Below are 20,240 nucleotides of genomic sequence, written 5' to 3'. Positions count from 1 at the left end.
GCTACTTGAAGTCAATTCTCTCTTCTGTAGTCTAAAAAGTAGGATGTTTAGATAAGAAGTGTAGAATCGTTGCAGCAATTCTGCCACCATGAAAATCTAGGCTTGAAATTAAACAGACAACACAAAAGGCAGAGGGGAGAAACAAAGACAACACAAAAGGCAGAGGGGAACGTCTGACAGCATTAATAAGCTGCTGAATCAAACCAATCCTGAAACCCACCTTGGACCTTCATTGGGTAAGCCAGTTCAAAACGTAGTTATCAGTTCTTACTACTGATGTGTACATACCGATGATCACACACAAAGCTGATCTACAATTACACTTTAAAGACACTAGAGAGTAAAACCAGCTCATGCTCTTACTGCTTCTGCTAGAAACCAGGAAGATTCTCCTTCCTAGACCACCGACCAAGAACTCAGGGCAGAGTATCCCTCTCAGGGCTCTGCAGTCACACACAGCCTCCCTGTCAGGTCAGTGCTGAAAAGAGAACATTGGCACCTAAGCCGCTTTCTCTGTAGGCAACACCAGACCCAAGAGAGATCGCAATGCCACACAAAACTTAGAAGCCTTTTTCAGCTTAACCTGTTATTTGTCTAAAAACCAGTGATAACTCAGGGCACCTGGGTGGCTCAGTCGGTTAAGCGTCTGACTCTTGGATTTCGGCTCAGGTCGTGATCTCAAGTTTGTGAGTTTGATCCCCATGTCGGGCTCTGGGCTGACAGTGCAGAGCCTGCTTGGGATTCTCTTTCTCTCCCTCTCTCTCTGCCCCTCCCCCTCTTACTCTCTCTGTCTCAAAATAAGTAAATAAACATTTTTTAAAAATCAGTGACAACTCGGGGCGACTGGGCGGCTCAGTCAGTTGAGCGTCCGACTTCGGCTCAGGTCATGATCTCACAGTTTGTGAGTTGGGGCCCCATGTCGGGCTCTGTGCTGACAGCTCAGAGCCTGGAGCCTGCTTTGGATTCTGTGTCCCCCTCTCTCTCTGCTCTTCCCCCACTCGTGCTCTGTCTCTCTCTCTCCTTCAAAAATAAACACTTAAAAAAATTTTTTAAAAATCAGTGACAACTCCTAATAAATTAATGGATCCCCCGAATGATACTAATAACACAGATGTTTATATGCCTCCTGATGGAAGTGCACACCAACTCCTATGAAGTATACGTGCCAAAAAAATACATCAAATCTGTACCTGATCAAGTCTCTAGATCTACCTATCACAGGACAAGAAATATAAGGGATAGAGGAACACGTTACACAGCACTATGGGAATGCAGTCAATAAAATCTAGTATAGAAAACCCTAGAACAACCTATTGATTCAAAACTAAATTACAAATTAAAAGGAGACAGAGGGGAAACTCACAGATTAAAAGAGATTTACGATACAGATTAACCAATATGTGGACCTTCTTTGGATCTTGATGCAAACAAATACAAAACCATATCTAAGAGATAATCAGGGAGATTTGAATGTTGATTGGATTATATTATACAGGTTTCCCCTGCTATCTCAAAGTAGAGCCTTCCTATGAAACATCTCATAAACAGAAAAGGCAAAAAGTGGAGAAGCAATTACTAGTAATTTATGTGGAAAAGTTCTTCAGCATTCCCAGACCCAAAAAAATAACCTCTCAGGCTTTTCTGATACCTTAGGACACATCATGCTAACGGATGCACAGAATAAACTGAGATAAAGCAAGATGCTCACAGACAGAGTTCAAAGCTCTGGTGGCTTGATGCCGAGATGCTGAGTGTGGTTGCCGGGGAAGGAGCTGCACCCTGCCTCTAGAAGGGTTGGCTGCAAAACAAACGCTAAATGCTACTTTTGCTTTTTGCCTTCTTTTTGTGAGGACAAAAATCCTCCTGGGATTTCTGTCGGTTAGCAAAAACCGGTACCACTGCAAGTCTTTCAAAAAGCAAAGTGGCCGAATGCCCACTGTCCAAATATGGGAAATACCTGTATTAAGCAATTAGTATTCTTTGGTTGTGATATGGTATGTGGGTAGGTTTCTTTTAACATCTTTGTCTTTTACAGATAGATTTGAAAATATTTACAGATGATAAAAATATAACGACTGGACTTGCAAAATAATCTGAACAGGAGCCTGGGGGATGGGTGGAAGAAACGAGATTGGCCAGGAGTCGTGCGTTATTGAATCCGTGTGGACATTCCATGGGATTCGTTATACTACTCTCTCCTCTTTGTGTATATTTGAAAGTCTTCATAATAAGGGAAAGTTTTTTTAAATGAATGGAATAAATCCAAAGATGAAGGAGAGTCCAAAGTCTTTGCCAAAACCCTGCTGTCTTTTCCAGGATAGTCTGCTTACCCAAAGTAACACTTTTTATATAAATTTCCCCAAGTAATTACCTTGGATAAAATACTTTCAGATGACACATCTTCTTTCCAAATATTATAGGGAATTTCTGAAATATGAATGCTCTTTCTATAGGCTTACATAAAGAAGTTTAGTTCACAGAAAATACTATATAAAGCCCTATCAAATATTAAATCGATGACCAGTGTGATGGATTTCACACTGCTTGTGCATCTTTAGAAACTTATTCACCTTAATTTCTACAATCTTAGCAGTGGAAGACCTTTCTCATCCTGATCCCAAAGATGATAGAAACCATAAAGATGTAAAATTTAGTAGATTGAAACCACAGTCTTACCACAATGAAAGGCATTTGCCAGACATGACAGAAAAACAGATTAATATCCTTAGACTTAAAAAACAAACAAACAAAAAATCTCTTCCAAGTCAGCCAGTGAGGCAGGGAAAAAAATTACCACTGTTGTTTTTAAAATTAGCAAAAGATCTGGACAGATGATTCCCAAAAGAAAAGAACTTAATGTAGGATTGCCAGATAACAATGCAAGATACCCAATTAAATTTGAATTTCAGATGAACAACAAACAATTCCAGGGGCACCTGGGTGGCTTAGTCGGTTAAGCATCTGACTCTTGGTTTCGGCTCAGGTCATGATCTCATGGTTTGTGAGTTCAAGTCCCACATCAGGTTCTGTGGTGTTGGCATGGAGCTTGCTTGGAATTCTCTCTCTCTCTCTTTCTCTCTCTCCCTTTCTCTTTCTCCCTCTCTCTCTGCCCCTTGTGCACACATGTGTATGCTCTCTCTCTCTCTTTCAAAAATAAATAAACATTTAAAAACAAACAATTCCAGGTAAATAATAAGTTTTTATTTGGGCCATACTTACACTAAAACATTATTTGTTATTTATCTGAATGCAAATTTCTATAATTTATATTATTTTACATTATATTATTCAATTCCATTATTCAAATTTATGCAATTTACAATTTAGGTAATCCTATATTAGTATTTTTATTTGTCAACTCTGGCAGCCCTAAGCTAATGACCAGTAAATTTGAGAAAATGATCAACCTCATTTCCAATCATCCAGGGACAGCAAGGACAACAGGCAGAACAGCAGGAAGCACCAGCAGGAAGAAGGAACCACACAGGCACCAGGCCCTGGGCTGTGGGGAGGCGTGGCCTCAGGGCCCCGGGAGGGCAGGAGGGAGGTGGCCAGCAACACAAGGAGGCAGGGGAGGCTGTATGCTTGGTTCAATGTCCCCGAACATGTTCTTCAGGGGAAAGGAAAAGTGTGATCAGCACCCTGGAACAGAGGACCCCTTAGAGAAGCATCACTTTTATTATTTGCTCTTAAAACTTTGTTGTGATGTATCCAAATACATTTTTATCTTTTCTGGAAAACGTTATTATGTATCATGTAATGCATACAAAACAGAATTTAAAAACCCATGTACTTCCCTCCTACTTTAAAAATGGAAAACACTGGGGCACCTGGGTGGCTCAGCGGGTTAAACATCCAACTTTGGCTCAGGCCATGAACTCATGGGTTCGTGAGTTTGAGCCCTGCGTTGGGCTCTGTGCTGACAGCTCAGAGCTTGGAGCCTGCTTCGGATTCTGTGTCTCCCTCTCTCTCTGTTCCTCCCCCACTCGCACTCTGGTGCTCTCTCTCTCTCTCTCTCTCTCTCTCAAAATAAAGATTAAAAAAAATTTTTTTTAATTAAAAAAAAGGAAAACATTCCCAATTCAACGGGTGCCTTCCATGTCCCCTCCAATGTGTCACTCACCCTCCTGGCCTCACGCCTAAGTAATCACTAACCTGAGCTTCAAAGTTATCATTGCCCTTAATTTTCTCATGCGTTTGTTACATAGGCATGCACTCCTAAACAATGTATCATTTTTGCATGCTTTGTCCTTTATATAAATACATAATGCATGTGTTCTTGTACATTTTGCCTTTTTTCACTCAACATTTTGATGATGAAATCGATCCACAATAATGAGCACAGATCAGCCATTTTTGGTACTGTGTAGTATTCTACCCCTTGTACATAGCATAATTCTAGTCTCCTGTTGATGGGCATTTAGCTGGTTTCCAATTTTTTTATTGTTGCCAAACAACGCTGCTATGAACGTCCTTACACATGGGTCTTGGTATATATTTAAGCACATTTCTCTAGGGCATACATTAGAGTCAAATTAAAAGGTCAGTGCTGCGAAGTGATCGTGCAAATTTATATTCCCACCAGCAGCAATAAGTACATTTTATACCTATGTCCTGCTAAGGTTAATTGGAAACTCTCCTTTAAAGCAGATTGAGTTCAAAGCCTGCTGAAAATGAATAGGAGGCCTGGTCTTAGTAGTTACGAAACCTGAAAATCAGCCCCAAATGAGCACAGACTGACTGTCAGATGTATACTGAATCCAAGGGGATTTGGGCTGCATTGAGACAGGTTTGGAACTTTTTTAAAATCACGCATGTTTTCATCTTTATTATTGTCCTCTAAGATTAAAAAATGCTCATTATAAACAAAACTAGTTAAATAATTCCTAAAACACATCTCATAGAAATGTAACATCTCTATGATGGTCACCGTTAGCCACATGACTTACAATCTACGTGATTTTTTTTTTTATTTTTTTTTTAACATTTATTTATTTTTGAGACAGAGAGAGACAGAACATGAACGGGGGAGGGGCAGAGAGAGAGGGAGACACAGAATCGGAAGCAGGCTCCAGGCTCTGAGCCATCAGCCCAGAGCCCTACGCGGGGCTCGAACTCACGGATCACGAGATCATGACCTGAACCGAAGTCGGACACTTAACTGACTGAGCCACCCAGGCGCCCCTTATGTGATTTTTTTATACACAAACCAACTTTTTTTTTTTTTTTGCACAAACAGGATCAAATATTCTGATTTGCAGTTTACTTTTTCTACTGTTCAATATATCTTTTCGGGGAAAGAAACAATCTACATTTATCGAAAATTCTACTATTCAATGAACATTTACCAAGCACGTGTTCTTGGGCAGGATGGAGTCTATAAAGAAAATTAAACAACTCCACCATTAAGAGACTCCCACTCTAAAAGGAAAGAAACTAATACCCGTGGATCGTTGTAAGGGGACCCTGTTTATCAAGCACCTTGTGTAAGCCAGGCACTGTATTTGACCCTTAATGAATGCGGTAAGCAGAAACATGGCCCCCCAAAGATGCCCATGTCCTAGGCTTAATAATGGCAAAGAGCAATCAAGATTGCTTACATGGCAAAGAGCAATCAAGATTGCTAATCAGCTAACCTTAAGATAAGGAGAACATCTGGACTCTCCCAGGGACCCAGTGCAATCAATTGTAAGAGTCCTTGGGTGGGGAGGAGGGAAGCAGAAGAGTCACAACCAGAGAAATGGAAGCATGGAAAAGACTTGGTCATCTATTGCCGGATTTGAAGATAGAAGGGGCTATGAGCCAAGGAATGCAGGCACTTTCCAGAAGCTGGAAAAGGCAATAAAATGAATTCTCTCCCCTACAGCCTCCAGAAAGAACTCAGCTCTGCTGCCTTTTTAGCCCACTGAGGCCCACGTCAGACTTCCGAGCTCCAGAAATGAGTGTTACTTAAGCCAACGTCTGTGGTATTTGTGACATCCCACTAGCATCCTCCCTGCCCCCCTGGACATAGATGCTATGGCCTCCACAGGACAAATCAGGAAACTGAGGACCCAGGAAGTTAAATTACTAGCTCGGGATCACAGTGGCAGAGCCAGAGTCAAACTTGGGTCTGTCTACCTTCAAAGCCCGCCCTGAGGCTGCCGTACCACCTTCCTGCCTGTGGCCGGCTGCAACACAAGGCAGATGGGGACACGCACTGCCCCTGGGGAAAGCAAAGTGCAGGGTGCATACAGAACTCTGCTTGGGGCCAGCCTGGGAGGGCTGTGTGGAGCCCTTTGAGCCTTTCAAACGACAGGCAGAATTTTGACAGAGATGGGAAGGAAAGGAAAGGTTAGGAAATGCAATGGAGCTCGGTGAGGCCGCACTTTGGGACACGTGGTAGTATCCAGCAGGACGCGAGGCTGGGCACGATGGCTAGAGACCCATACGCTTCCTGCGGGATAGCCACTAGCCATCTGTGGCTAGGAACATTAAAATTTAAATTAACTGATACCAAGTTAATTAAAAGTTCAGTTCCTCAGTTGTGCTAACCACATTTAAAACTTCAACGGGGGCACCTGGGTGGCTCAGTCGGTTAAGCGTCCGACTTCAGCTCAGGTCACGATCTCGCGGTCCGTGGGTTCGCGCCCCGTGTCGGGCTCTGGGCTGATGGCTCAGAGCCTGGAGCCTGCTTCCGATTCTGTGTCTCCCTCTCTCTCTATCCCTCCCCCGTTCATGCTCTGTCTCTCTCTGTCTCAAAAATAAATAAACGTTAAAAAAAAAAAACTTAAAACTTCAACAGCCACATGTGTCTAATATTGGACAGTGTGGATACAGAACATTACCATCCTGGCAAAAAGGTCTACTGGGCAGGGCTGCTGACAGTGGGAAGTCCTTGTGTCCGAGCTGGTCAGTGGCACTGTGCCCCTGAGGGAACGATTCGTGGGCTGCCACAACACTCTCCACCTCACCCCTCAACTTACTCTCTATCTTATTTTGTGCCCTCTCCCCAGAAGCTCTGCAGACTTCTTCAAGAACAGATACACAATAAACATCCACAAACCTACTTAAAACTCCCAGCACTGCCCTAGAGATGCTTATCTGGTCCTAAAAATAAACTATTCTGGGAAGTAGGTCCAGTTTTTCTCCACTGTCAATACTTGAAAAAAAAAAAAAAAAAAAAAAAAAAGAACACTCAGCCCTTTTCTGAATCAGATCCACGCTGCCCTGTGAAATGGTTTTTAAGGAGGAGGGACAGAGCCGCTCACATGTATGGTGTATTTGTCAGATTACAAAGCACCTGACACATTGCCTGCCCAACCCCCCCAACTTCATTCAGTACTGTCCTCCCCAATCAGGGGAGGGGCTGTACCGAAGCTCCAGCTTCCCCCCCCCACCCCCCGCCCCAGGGGCCTTTCCTGTTCCACAGAGGCTGCCCCATTCTGGTTCCCAAAAAAAGGAGGCTGAAATCTACATCTGGGAAGTACGCAGGGCTCCACACCTAACAAGCTTAGATTTCTGCCAAAGGTAAGATTATTTTGTGATCTAGCAATTGAGTTTAGAATGATGTCAGATGCAAAGGGAAATCCAATTAATTGCCATAATGACCTATGTTGCTTTGGGGTCTTTATGGGGCTGTTGGGAATGTTCTTGGAGATCCGATTTTCCTATCCCCTCGGCGACTCTGGATGCGTGCAGAGCATGTATGTACAATGCTAACCCTGTTTGGCAGGCCTCGCAAGCAGCTCTGATCGATTTCTCATCCGCAACTCAACCCTTGTCCTCTCCCAAACAGCCCCGCAGTGACAAACGAGGAAGGAGGGAGACTCCACACGGACATTCCCTCCCCTCCAACAACCACCACCCCCCCACCCCCACCCCGCCAGCAATGCCAGGAACTTGGCTGCTTAAACAATAGATCTCTATGTGGTCGGGAGAGAAAGGGTGCCCTGTACCTGCTAAGCAGGGCCATGCCCCCCCTCCCCCAGCCTCTGCCAGGGGGGTGAGGGAGGAGGCCAGAATGCAGACAGGCATCAAACCAGAAACACACCTCCCCAGCCCCCCACTGGCAAGTAAGGCTTCTGACCCAAGCATCAGCTAGTGAACTTTTCTCCTCTGCGGGGCTGAGGACTTAAGATGTACAGGGGTGATCCCCCCTGAGCAAGGGAGAGGGAAGACTGCCCACTGCCGACTCAGCCTTACAAATGAGCCCTTTGGCCAGCTGATGGAGATGTTGATGCCAGGGCCTGGGCCTGCTCTGGGTCTAACCGGCCAAAAATTGAAACGAAAGCCAATAATCACTCCCCAGTGTGGTATTTTAGGTAGGGCCATGCACATCTGGAGTGATGGGGGCGGAGGGGGGCGGTGCGGAACAGAAGGAGGCAAGATAGGAGTTCCTAGTCTGGGAACTTTTTGTTTGTTTGTCTGATCACAGGTGCCAAGAATTGAATGAATCATAAAGTTTGGTTCATGACACTCAGCACTGGTCTACACAGGGACCACTTTCATATTTCATTTAATCAGCCACTCCTCTTTACTAATGGACAAATACCTTCAAACCCATCCTTCCCTCCCCCTAAAGGTAGCCTACTGACACTAACTTACACTCACTGTGTGGTTTCCCCGGCCATACGGTTTCCAACCCCCTGCCCCCCCTAACTTCACCCGGAGCCCCATGTCCAGCATTGCCTTGGTTTTCTTTTCATAGAGCAGTATTGTAGCTCTAAGTATTCTAAGAGATTTTTTTTCCTTGAATTTTAGCTCTTTTTGAGCTTATGAAACATAACATGCTCCATCTTTTGGTATATTTTACTTTACTTTCATATTCCCAAGGTTCGTCCATATTTTTGTACGTCACTGTTGCTCATTTGTTTTGCCTTAGCGTAATTCTCCACCGTGTGCGGGCATCAGCTCATCTGTCCTCCAACTCATGGGCATCTGGGCTTTTTCCAGGCTTATAGTGTTATGAAGAAGGTTGCAAATGTCCCCTTCTGGACACGAGTTTCTCTTGGGCATATGTACCTAGGAGTGGAATTGCTGGGCCCTAAGAAATGGGAATTTCAACCCTGGGAGATAATGAGATAATATCAAAATGCTTTCCACTTGATAACATTTCCTATAGTTTCTAAGATGATTATTTCCTCTTCCTGTCCTTCTCAATTTGGTTTCTTTAAATTTCCCATGTCAGCTCTATCAAAATGTTTCTGTCATGTTCTTTGCCTACCACATGAGTAGCATCTTGGATAAATCCTCCAGCTGGGAAAGAAAGGTTCCTGTCAGGCACACAAGTAATAAGAAGGGTGTCTACACAGACACAAGGACCCACCCCGGTCCAGACACCGAGACAGACTAGTCAAATGGAAGGGAATGGTCTAGAAGCTGCTTCACATTTGGCAAATGCAAGATAGAAAAGAGAATGAGGGTGGAGCCAAAGCCCCCATCCAAGTTTGTTTGCTCAGTCTCTCCTCCCCCAAACCTCCCATATCCACCACACTTACTAATTTTTAAACAAAGCACAAAAGCCTACAAATGGGGGGAAATCATTTGCGAAGTAACCAATTTCAGGTTTCAATGAGAGCAAGGCAAAAGTTGGTTCACCCAAGTGAACCAGATACAGGAGTCGGTCGAAGGTAAGAGTGACCAATTCTCACCAAAAGGCGGTCTGCGGTAAAGTGCCTGAAGAGTCACGCAGGAGTCAGGTGTTGAAGGTCAAAACAAGCCAGCGAGGGCAGAGAGAACAAATAATATACATAAAACAACTAAGAAATCAAATTCCTTGCTCAGGCTTCTGGACCTTCCCATTTTTTTTCCTATTTTCAAACTTCTTAAATCTTCTCCCTGCCTCCGGTCATGCTAAGCGCTAAGAAAGTGGAACCCGTAGAATGCTGTTTAACATGCATTATCTGAATGTATTTGTTTTTTCCATCAACACCACCAGAGCTCATCCCCACCAGGCACTTGGCCCTGTGCTGAGCTCTGGGGATGCACCGGCAGAGAAGATGGGCCCGGTTCCCACCCTCACCCAGCTCCTGGTCTTCCAGGGCAGACAGAGGCTTAGACAAAGACAGGCAGTTGACTTGGCCTGACCATCAGCCAGACTCTCTCAGCCTGGGAGAGCCCCTCCCCCATCCCATCCTGCCCTGAAACATTTTCAGTAAATTGTACAGGATTAAAGAAATGGCTGCCTCCTTGGTAATTAAAAGGATCCTGACCAGCGTCCCAGGTAGCCAAGGGGCTGCTCAGAAGTCAGAGACCAAAAAATCAGGTGCTTCCTACATAATAGCCTCCAATCTGATACTTGATAGCTGTCGGTTTCCAGAGTCAAACAAATGTCAGGAATTTTATGAAGGCAGGAAGCACATAAGGGAACAAGGATTGGGGTCTAGGCCTCGAGGGAGCTCAATTAGTGAGCCAGATAAAGTTAAACCCAAAGGGCATGCTCTCGGTTTCCTAGAAAACCAGCTGGAAAAGATGCCAATCCTTAAGCCTCTGTCACTCAAAAGATTAACAGAAGAGACCCAGGGGTGCCCAAGGGAATACTGCAACAAGCCAGATGTTTCTGCTCCTCCTGTGATACTGCCACTAGCAACCAGAGCCACACCTCTCAGGCCACCGAGAAGCCACAGAGGGGAGCTGGCGACTTTGGGGCTAGGTTGAAACTCAAAGACATCACCCTTTAGCGATTCGGACACCAAGAAATGCTATCAGCATTTTCTTACAGACTCCCCTGCTGCCTCTGGGCTCAGTGTTGTCTCACTGAGCCATCTCCTCCTCTAACAGGAAGGGCACCATGAGCAGGAGAGCACTCCCTGAGCACTCCCTGCAGCTGCTCCGTGGCAGGGAAAGCACGCCACCTGTAAATCCATAAAAAACTGGGATTTGGTTTCCAGAACTACATATGCACCACGAGTGTTTCAAGCCAGCCATTGAGCTTCCCCGAGACTCACTTGCAAAAAGGGCACTAAAAAGACTTACCTTCTTGTTCTTACGAGCGTAAGCCATCATGGAAGGTGCCAGCCCCATCGTTCCTAAATGACAGCTCTTATTGTTGCCCATAAATGTACCCAAGTAACCACACGATCAAAACAACAGCTTCCCCTTGGTACTTTCTAAACGTGTGTGTGTGTGTGTGTGTGTGTGTGTGTGTGTGTGTGTGTGAGAGAGAGAGAGAGAGAGAGAGACAGAGAGACAGAGAGACAGAGAGACAGAGAATGCAGCTGGGATACACACATAAGCCTATTTACAGTTCTTGCTTTGTTTCATCATGCCTATCAAATTCGTAAACTAAAGAAGCTGGAGGGAAACCTAACCAATGTCCCTATTTTCCCCTGAAGTCCCTAGCTTTCCCCTAAAAGTTGCTTCCTCCAATTTCAGAAGGCAGTTCTAGAAGGAAAGCCATATGGCTTGAGATGCTAGACATGCCCAGCAGCAAACCAGCCCCCCACCATTTGTCTCCGGGCCTCTCATGTGGGCGGGCATCCAGATTTCAGTCGGGGCGCTCTGCTCTGCGTCTCTGTCTTGACTGTTCCTAATTATTGGAGGGAACGCTGTGGCTCTCCTGACCTCGGAGTTTAAGAGCTGCGAGCCCTAATATCAAACCAAGCAGCTTCATTTAAAAGGCATCCTCATCTGCATCCATAAAAGTCCCTCCCGGAGCCCTTACTTGCCCCAGCTTCGGGAATGCCTGCTGTCGAGGATTTATGACACGCCCTGGATCTAATCTGCCGCACCTTAACTGCTGCTGTTGCACATCTGGTCATAAAAGCAAGGGCCGGCCCAACACGGGGACAAACACTTTTCTTTCCTAAGTGGCTGCAAATCTGATCTCACAGTGATAGCTTGGCTCCCCACCTCAGCAAGCCAGCATCTGGGCAGTCATTAAAGCTTGTCAACCTTTGCAAGGCTTTTTTTCCTCCACACACGACAGCTATAAAGATGATTCTCATACAGCAAGAGTTACGAATAAAGAACCTGCAATCTGAACAGGTGGGAAGGGGGTTAGGCCCGGAGATATCCAGGAAAGCACGCGCTGGTCAAGGAGCCAACCTTGTTTTCACAAAGATCCCGGCTACTTGCACACGGACACTCAGGCTACCCGTGGAAGCAAGCAGCTATCCTGAGAGACCGCCCTGACATACACTGCTTTTTGGCCAGAGATCCCCTGGATTAAGTTTGATCAAATGAGCCGCCGGGTTTAATAGTACATTTTTTAAGGCAACGGAATCCATCATTAGACCAACTGGGGGGAGAGGGGGGCAATAATCGAGGCCAGCAATGAACACAATGCGGTCAGTTCCAGGAGATTCTACAATGCCCTGGGCAGCCTGTCCTGTGCACAGAATTGGCACGTTTCGTTCAGAGACTCCAATCAGACCAAGGTTCAACAAGTAGTTCAACCTCCCAGCCTCGCAGCCAGGGGAAGAGACTCTCGAACACTGCGCGGCTCCTCTCCACAGCCGCCCCCCCACCCCGCCCCCCGCGCCTCCACCCCTCCTCCCGGGCTGTGCCCAGCAGGAGGGAACATTAAAATTATCTGCTGTGGGTTTTACGAGCAGCGATCGCTTTTTAAAACAACAACAACACAAGGTCCTTGTGTGGCTCTCGGGTAACCTAAAACTCTGCAGGCAGAGCTGCCCCCCCCCCCCCCCCCCCGCCGCCTGCCAAGAACGCCAGCGCTCTGGGACCCGGACCGGGCGCAGCTTGAGACCACAGGGCAGCCGACTGGAGCAGAGAGCGAGCCTCTTTCGGACGCAGGAGGCACCCGCTCGGAGCAAAATGCCCTGGGAGAAGAGACCGGGAAAGAAAACCCACGAGTGACAGTTCGGGGGGAGGCGGGAGGCAGAGTCGGCGCTGCAAGGAAGGATGGGGGTGGGGGAGAACGGGAGAAATTTTTATTTCAGCAACTTCTCCCAGAGACCCGCGATGACTAGGTGGTAGGTGCGGGGGGGGGGGGGGCGGGGGCGATACCTCTTCCCCCCTCCCCCAGCCCCAAGCGTTGTGGGCCAGGGACCTCAGTCTCCCTCCGCAGGTGGGCGCGCGGCCGGGGGCGCACTTACCCTGGGGCCCGTGGTGCGGTGGCCGCGAGCCGGGGACAGCTGCACCAACACGAGCAGCAAGTGGGGCGTGAGCAGACGGGCGCAGCGCGCGGGCAGCATGGTGCCAGCCGGGCCGGGCAGCCGGCTGCGGGCGGGGGGCGCGGGCTCCGCGGGGCGCACGGCCGCGCCTGCCTTCCTGCCTTCCTTCCCTCGGGGGCCCTTGCGGCGGCGGGCGGCGGGGCGGCGGGGCGGCGGGGCTGGCGGGGCTGCGCTCAGAGCGCGCGGTCATGAACCGCCCGGGAGGGGAGCTGGAGCGCGAGCGTGTGCCCTGCGCGCAGCGCTCGCTCGCTCGGCTCGGCCGGGCCGCGGCGGCAGCAGGTTGGACGCCAGAGCGCGGGCCATGGGAATTCCCGTTATAAACCCCCGGGAGGGGCGGGGCGGAGCCCGGCGGCCCTGATTGACGGGCCGAGGGGCCCGTAGCCACCGTCCCTTTGGCAGGTGAAAGCCAATGAGAGAGCGGGAAAAGGGGCGGCTTGCGGTCAACCCCACTGAGGAGCGACACCCGCTTGCCGTGCCAGAGTCGGCTCCCGGAGAGGCTGGGAGGGAGAGGAACTTTCTCTCGGCCCTTCTGTCTGAGGCAGCCTCGGAGAGCTCCGGCAGCCCCAACTCCCAGCATGCCCACCCGGCTAAAAATCGTGCCTTAAGCACGTGTAGTTTTCATCATAAGCCCACGAGTTGTCACAACAGGCCTGTAAAATAAGCAGGAAAAATACTCCTAGCCCCCCTTTTCTGATGAGGATACTAGGGCGCAGAGGAGCTGAGAAATCTGCTTCCCCGCCGCATCAACACCAAGAACAACCGAGAAGGTGGCCCACGCAGGCCAGGCTGTGACTTGCGTTGGGAGTGGGGAATGGGTGCATTCATTTATTTCAGAGAAGCTTCGAGGGGGTGACACCCCATGTCCTACAGCATTTTCCCCCAGAGAAGTGTCGAGGATATAAGGTGAAGTGGGTCCTAGGCATCTGCCCGCTGGGGAGGGCCCCTGTGGGTATGGGGTAATGCCCACCTGTGGCCCTGTGGTGGCTCCAGGCCTCCTGGCTCCCCGCCTTGGACTGGAGGGCCAAGGGGCAGCCACTCTGTGGCCTAGGAGTCCTGAAGGAGGAAGTCAGAGGAGGGCTCTTCTGTGGGGGAGCAGAAGAAAAAAATATCGATGGGGAGGGGTCTGTGGGTGCAAAGACCCCACGGCTGGGTCAGAGTGGGGAGAGGAGACCTCTCCTGGGTGCCCAGCCCACTTGGAGATAATAGCACAACACAGGGTCCAGCGGATGTTGGCGGGCTCTCCCCAGGGTGGTCCCCAAAGGGCCATCTTGGGAACAGTTCCAGCTGCTTCACACCAGCTCCTCGAATGGAGCCTGATGATCCACTACCCTCAACCCAAGAGAACCCCGGTTTCTCTTTTTGTGCGGAGTACAACCCTTAGTGTTTACTTCCATTGGTATAGACCACTCCGTTCACGAGGAGGGAATCTTTTCTCTTACCAGACGGGAAGTGGCACCAACAGAGCTTAATTCCTCCTCCCTGTCTGCGCCTAGAGGTCCTAACAAGAGTCAGCTCTGCTCCCTTACACCTTCTCTCCCGGACTGTGTGAACATGCTTCCCGTCCAGCCCCTGCGTTCAGTTTTGCCCATTCCCCTTGCCTGCCCCCATCCAGCCTCCACCCTGCATCCTTCCAAAGAGCAAACCTGAATATACCACTCCCTACTTAATAGACTTACACTCTCCCCAGTGCCCTCAGATAAAACAGCCCAGATTGGATGCTGGAACTGTAACGGAGTGCTCGTGGTTCTCCAAACAAAAGTGAAGAACATCTCTAAGAGAATTGCCTGTCTTCCTCTGCTGAGAAATAACACAGTGGTCAGACAGGCTTTCCGACAGGATGGGTTCAAATCCTGGGTCTGCCACCTAGTGGCATAACCTTGCACAAGTCAGTTTCCTTGTCTGGGGTGCAGTCTTCCCCTCTGTAAAATGGGAATGAAAATAGTCCCTACTTCATGAGTTGTCGGGATCTAAGGAGATGGTTAAGTGAGAAATAGCGCATCTAGCGTAAGAAGAGGGCAAGACAAATGCCTCGTCTCACTTTATCCTCAGAATGATCCTGTGAGATAGATCCAACTTTACAGGTGAGTAAATTGATACGCCACGAGATTGTGACTTTCTTCCCTCATTTGGCTGCTAAATTCCATCCACGATTCAAGGCCAGGTGTTCAGATTCTAATCCTGTCTCTGTCATGTGGTGACTACAGTGTCCAGTCTCAAATGCCATAGGGCTCAGTGTTCCCTGTGTGCACACTGGGAATTTCTTGAGCGATCTGCAAAGGACCTGACACTTTTGAGCTTCGCTGAGCTTCTGGGGAAGAGCCTGGAAACAGCCTCTCTGACCTGGCATCCTGGGGATTGGCCCCAGCTGGACTTGTGACATTTGTCCAGTACTGCTGTGCCTCATGCAGCCCTTATATCAATTTCCGTGTGCCCCATGTATTTGCCCAGCAGGGGTCGGCAGGGTGGAAATGTTATCTTTGGGCTCAGCGGCCCAACAGGTTTGTTCTGACTCTACCACCTGGCCTTGTGTGCACCATCGAGCTGGTCAACTTCTTTCCGTTGCTGGAATTATTGAGAAATCTGTTGGAGTAAGTAAATACGCCTGCAATGGCCCCCAGTATCTGGCAGCACAATGCACCCAGGGAAAAGGCATTGCAATCGTCCTTTTCATCCATAACACCACATGCTGCTTTCCAGCCAGAAAGCCTATTTCCAAGCGGTTGCTGGTCCAAAAGTCTACATTTTCTGGATTTCAACCATGTAGCTCAGTTTAAAATATGAGCAACTGCTTTCCAGTTACTTTGCTCAGCAAGTATTTTCTTTCCCTCCGGTTGGCATGCAGGCCCTGTCGTAACCATGGCCATCATTCAAATGATGCATTTTCTTCTCCCGACTCCTCCCAACCCCAGAGAAGGTTAGAAATTCCAGAGAACTACTAGTCCCAAACAGCGTCTCTCTGCCAGGCTCAATCTTCTGATCCAAGCAAAAAGTGAAATTGACAAGTTCCTTCTTTCCCTGGAGGCCAGGCTTATGGTCCAAAAATAAATCTAGCTATTCTGGCATCTGGTCTGTCCAGTTTCAGCCATACCCCTTGCCCCTGGGACTTCTATTTGCAAGGGGATATTTCAGTAGAAGAAAAATAATACTTTATATCTCATATTGAAGCCCGAGGGCCTCAAATATTTAGTACTAGCTACAGATGCCTATCAAGTCTATCTGTGTTTCTGTATAATCCAGAGGAGTCTTGCCTTGCCTCATTTCCATTTACTTTAACAAGCAGTTTGGTGCCTCTCCTCCTGTGCCCCTGTACCATGCTCATTATTATGAGGAATCTTTGGACGCACGCCCTGCCCTCTGAGAAATTACAATCTAATTTAAAACACAAAGCAGACAGATACTTGGAAACAGATATTTAAAAGCAATGTGTTTGGGGGACCTAGCGGGCAGGGAAGGCCTCATGGAGAAGGTAGGTCTTGAACGGGGCTTTGGAGAAAAGTGCTTCTGTAATATAAATATACCTTGATTTATATTTGCTTCCCTTGTGGCAACAGCTACCAACAGGAAAAGGTGAGTTGTGTCCGAGGTCTTGGGCTCTTTTCACATACACTGCTGCACCGAGAAACCTGGGACACCAAGAATCTTGGGTTTAAAGAAAGAAAGGTAAATACGTGAGGTGATGGATATGTTTAATTAAGCTGATGGGAAAAAACCTTCACAATGTATACATATAACAAATCATCATGTCGTACCCTTCCAATATCTTATAATTTTATTTGCCAATTATACCTCAATGAAGCTGGAGAAACAGACATGTCAAAAAGAATTGAGTGACTTAAACAATTTGGAAGCTTACTTATCTCTTTCATACACAAACTCCCTTCAAAGTCGAGGGTAGCTCCCTCTAACCCAGGTTTCTTCTAGCATCCCTGTCATTCTTAATAAGCAGCTTCTGCCTCAAAGTCCAAGATGGCTGCATAAGCTCTAGCGATCACACCTCTTTTCTAGTCAGCGGGGAGGAAAATGGGTAAAAGAAGAGAATGCCCCTCTCACATTTTATTGTATCCAAATGACCACATCTAGCTACCAAAAAAAAAAAAAAAAAGGTAATCTTAATTTGAGGTGGGCACAGCTGTCCGGCTAAAACTCAGGGTTTATGTGACCAAGGAAGAATCCAGGAGACAGTTAACAACAGGGGCTATCATCATTGTGATACCTGGAGTTGCCAACCAAAAGAACCATGGACAATGCAAGAGAGTTCAGAGTGTTCGGTTGTGTGCCTTTCCTCTACCTCTGCATGTCCGACTCTGTCATGACGAAAAATATTAATAGGCTTAGGGCCAGACACATAGGCTCTTTTAAAATATAGTTGATGAATAGTATTGTGCTAACACAATGATTTGATATATGTATGTATATAAAATGATTACCATAATAAGTTAACATCCATGTCCTCAAAGAGTTACCTTTCTTTTTTATGTTAAGAACTTTATTTCTTTTTTTAATGAAAATTTTAGTTAGTCAACATACAGTGCAATTTTGGTTTCAGGAGTAGAATTCAGCGATTCATCACTTACATGGAACACCCGGGGCTCATCACAAGTGCCCTCCTTAATACCCATCACCCATCTAGCCCATCCCCCACCCACTCCCTCTGTCAACGCATAGTTTGTTTTCTGTCATTAAGAGTCTTTTGTGGTTTATTTCCATCTCTTCTCTTTTTTCCCCCTTCCCATATGTTCATCTGTTTTGTTTCTTAAATTCCACACATATGAGTAAAATCATACGGTATTTGTCTTCCTCTGATTGACTTATTTCGCTTAGCATAATACATTCTAGCTCCATCCACGTCATTGCACACGATTTCATTCCTTTTGATGGCTGAGTAATATTCCACCGTGTGTATGTATACCACATCTTCTTTATCCATCAGTCGATGAACGTTTGGGCTCTCTCCATAGTTTGGCTATTGATAAGAACCTTTAGGATCTATTCTGTTAGCAACTTTCGATACAGCATTATTAGCTCTCATTATGCAGATGAGGAGCTGAGGCTTAACCACAAAAGTTAACCTTACCAAAGATGGCCCTTACATTTTACATGCACATCAAAAGTTTTGGCATCCTCTTAAATCTGTTAGTCCTAAGAGTCGGAAGTACATGCTATATTCACACGTGCTATTTTGTGTATTAGTGAAGGTTATTTCCACATGTATGAGTTTTCCCCACTCACCTACTTTATCTTTCATTTGCCTGTTTTATTGGTCTGTATTTTTTACACTGGAACCCATGAGGCAAGGAGCCTTTGTAATGTCTTCAAACCCATAACCGCCATGCTTCGGTACTCCAGAGAAAGCATTGTTACAAGGACCCTGTTTAGACTGGGGTTTAAGACTCCATTGCAAATCATCACCGTTTAGTCCTAATCTATTGACAGAAACAATCCAGTCAATCAGACAAATGTTATTGCTTTCATACAGTGCGCCAAACGCTGCACTAGGCTCTGGGTATACAGTGAGAACAAAGAGAGAGAATGACTGTTCTCACGGAGCTTACAGTTTAGTAGGAAGACAGACATTAAGCAACTGATTATCAACAATCAATTCACTAATTCCAGTGTCCACAGTATGGCAAAGATGTACAGGGTATTTGGGGAGTTATAAAAAAGAGTGTCTAACTCATGCTGGAGGGTCAACTTTCCTGAGAAAAGTTGAGATCTAAAGGATGTCCAGTTTCAGCTGGACAAAGAGAAGGGGAAGAACATACCGGGCATAGTGAACAGCATGTGCAAAGGCACCAAGGCAGGAGAAAATGTGGAACTAAATTTACAACTAACTGGATCGTTCTTTTTTTTTAAAGTATGCTCTGCATCCAGTGTGGAGCCCAAAGAGGAGCTTGACTTCACAACCCTGAGATCATGACCTGAGCTGATATCAAGAGTTGGACGCTTAACCGACTGAGCCACCCCTACGGGCTCAGGATCATTCTTACCTCTTTAATTCTCAGTAGCCCAGGAAAAATAGTTATCATCATTCACCATCTGGGGCTGATGGACTCATTTCATGTTTTTACATTTCTAAGTCATTTTACAAGTAATTTACAGAAGTATGAATAAAAGGCGAGTGTATTAGTTAACTAGTGCTACATGACAAATTACTCCCCAAACTTAGCTTAAACAACAAACATTATCTTAGAGTTGCTGTGGGTCAGGAATCTGGGAGTGGCTTAGCTGGGTGGTTCTGGCTCAGGGTCTCTCAGGAGGTTGCAGTCAGGGTTAGCCAGCTTCACAGGCATCTGACCTGTACAATCATGAAAAGTCCCATGCTTCATAGTCTATCGCCATCTTGAAATTTTTAATAATTTTTGATCAGGGAGCCCCCCATTTTCATTTTGCACTGGCCCTATAAATTATATAACCAGTTCTGGTTGTAGTCAACCTATTAGCCAGGACTATAATCATCTAGGGCTAGAAGACCCACTTTCTAGCTCACTCTCTGTTAGCAAGCTTCTGTTCCTCACTGGCTATAGGCCAGATATGTTCCTTCTTCTCCACATGGGTCCTCACAGTGGGATATCTGGCTTCCCCCGGAGCAAGTGATCAGAACAAGAGCCCAAAATGGAAGCTGCAGTCTTTTATAACCTAGTCTCAGTAGTGACATACCATCACTTCTGCCATATTCTATGGGTCACATGGATCAACCCTGGAACAATGTAGGCGGGAACGACACAGGGGTGTGAATACCAGCAGGCAGAGATCCATGGAAGCCATCTTGGAGGCTGGCTACCACAGGTAGCTAAAAACTTTGTTAGTTGTTGTTGTTTGTTTGTTTGTTAGTTGTTGTTTCTAACTTTGTTAGAAATGTTAGTAATAACAAATATGACAAAATTTTATTTCGTATTTTCCTAGTTTTAAAAGTAACACACTGAAGTGACTAAAAACTTCCATACGTCAAACGTCATGAGCTTGGAACATATTCATCATGCAAACAGTGATTCCAGATTTCAAAAGTATCTCTGAATGACCTAGCTTATTATTCCTTATGGTCCTTCTTCACAAATGCAACCCTTTTGAAAGTTATGCTGCTTTTGGTGGCTCATAATTTTGTTGAAGAGAGTATGGCCATCTTCT

At 46.6% G+C, this 20,240-nt stretch overlaps 1 protein-coding gene across 3 annotated transcripts in view; it reads right to left on the bottom strand.

The window, feature by feature from the left end:
• SMOC1 (SPARC related modular calcium binding 1) overlaps window positions 1-13,173 on the bottom strand; it is a 154,663-nt gene extending 141,490 nt beyond the window's left edge. For all 3 annotated transcript variants that reach the window (XM_042990004.1, XM_042990005.1, XM_042990006.1), the window contains exon 1: window positions 13,038-13,173. In XM_042990004.1, the coding sequence (XP_042845938.1) occupies window positions 13,038-13,136 (99 nt within the window). In that variant the 5' untranslated portion in view covers window positions 13,137-13,173. The remainder of the gene's footprint in view (window positions 1-13,037) is intronic.
• Window positions 13,174-20,240: the final 7,067 nt, after the last annotated feature.

The sequence above is a fragment of the Panthera tigris genome, chromosome B3 (assembly GCF_018350195.1).
Source record: "Panthera tigris isolate Pti1 chromosome B3, P.tigris_Pti1_mat1.1, whole genome shotgun sequence".
In the NCBI taxonomy this organism is placed as follows: Eukaryota; Metazoa; Chordata; class Mammalia; order Carnivora; family Felidae; genus Panthera; species Panthera tigris.
Note: the sequence above shows the minus strand (reverse complement) of the source record. Positions and strands in the feature narration are given on the sequence as shown.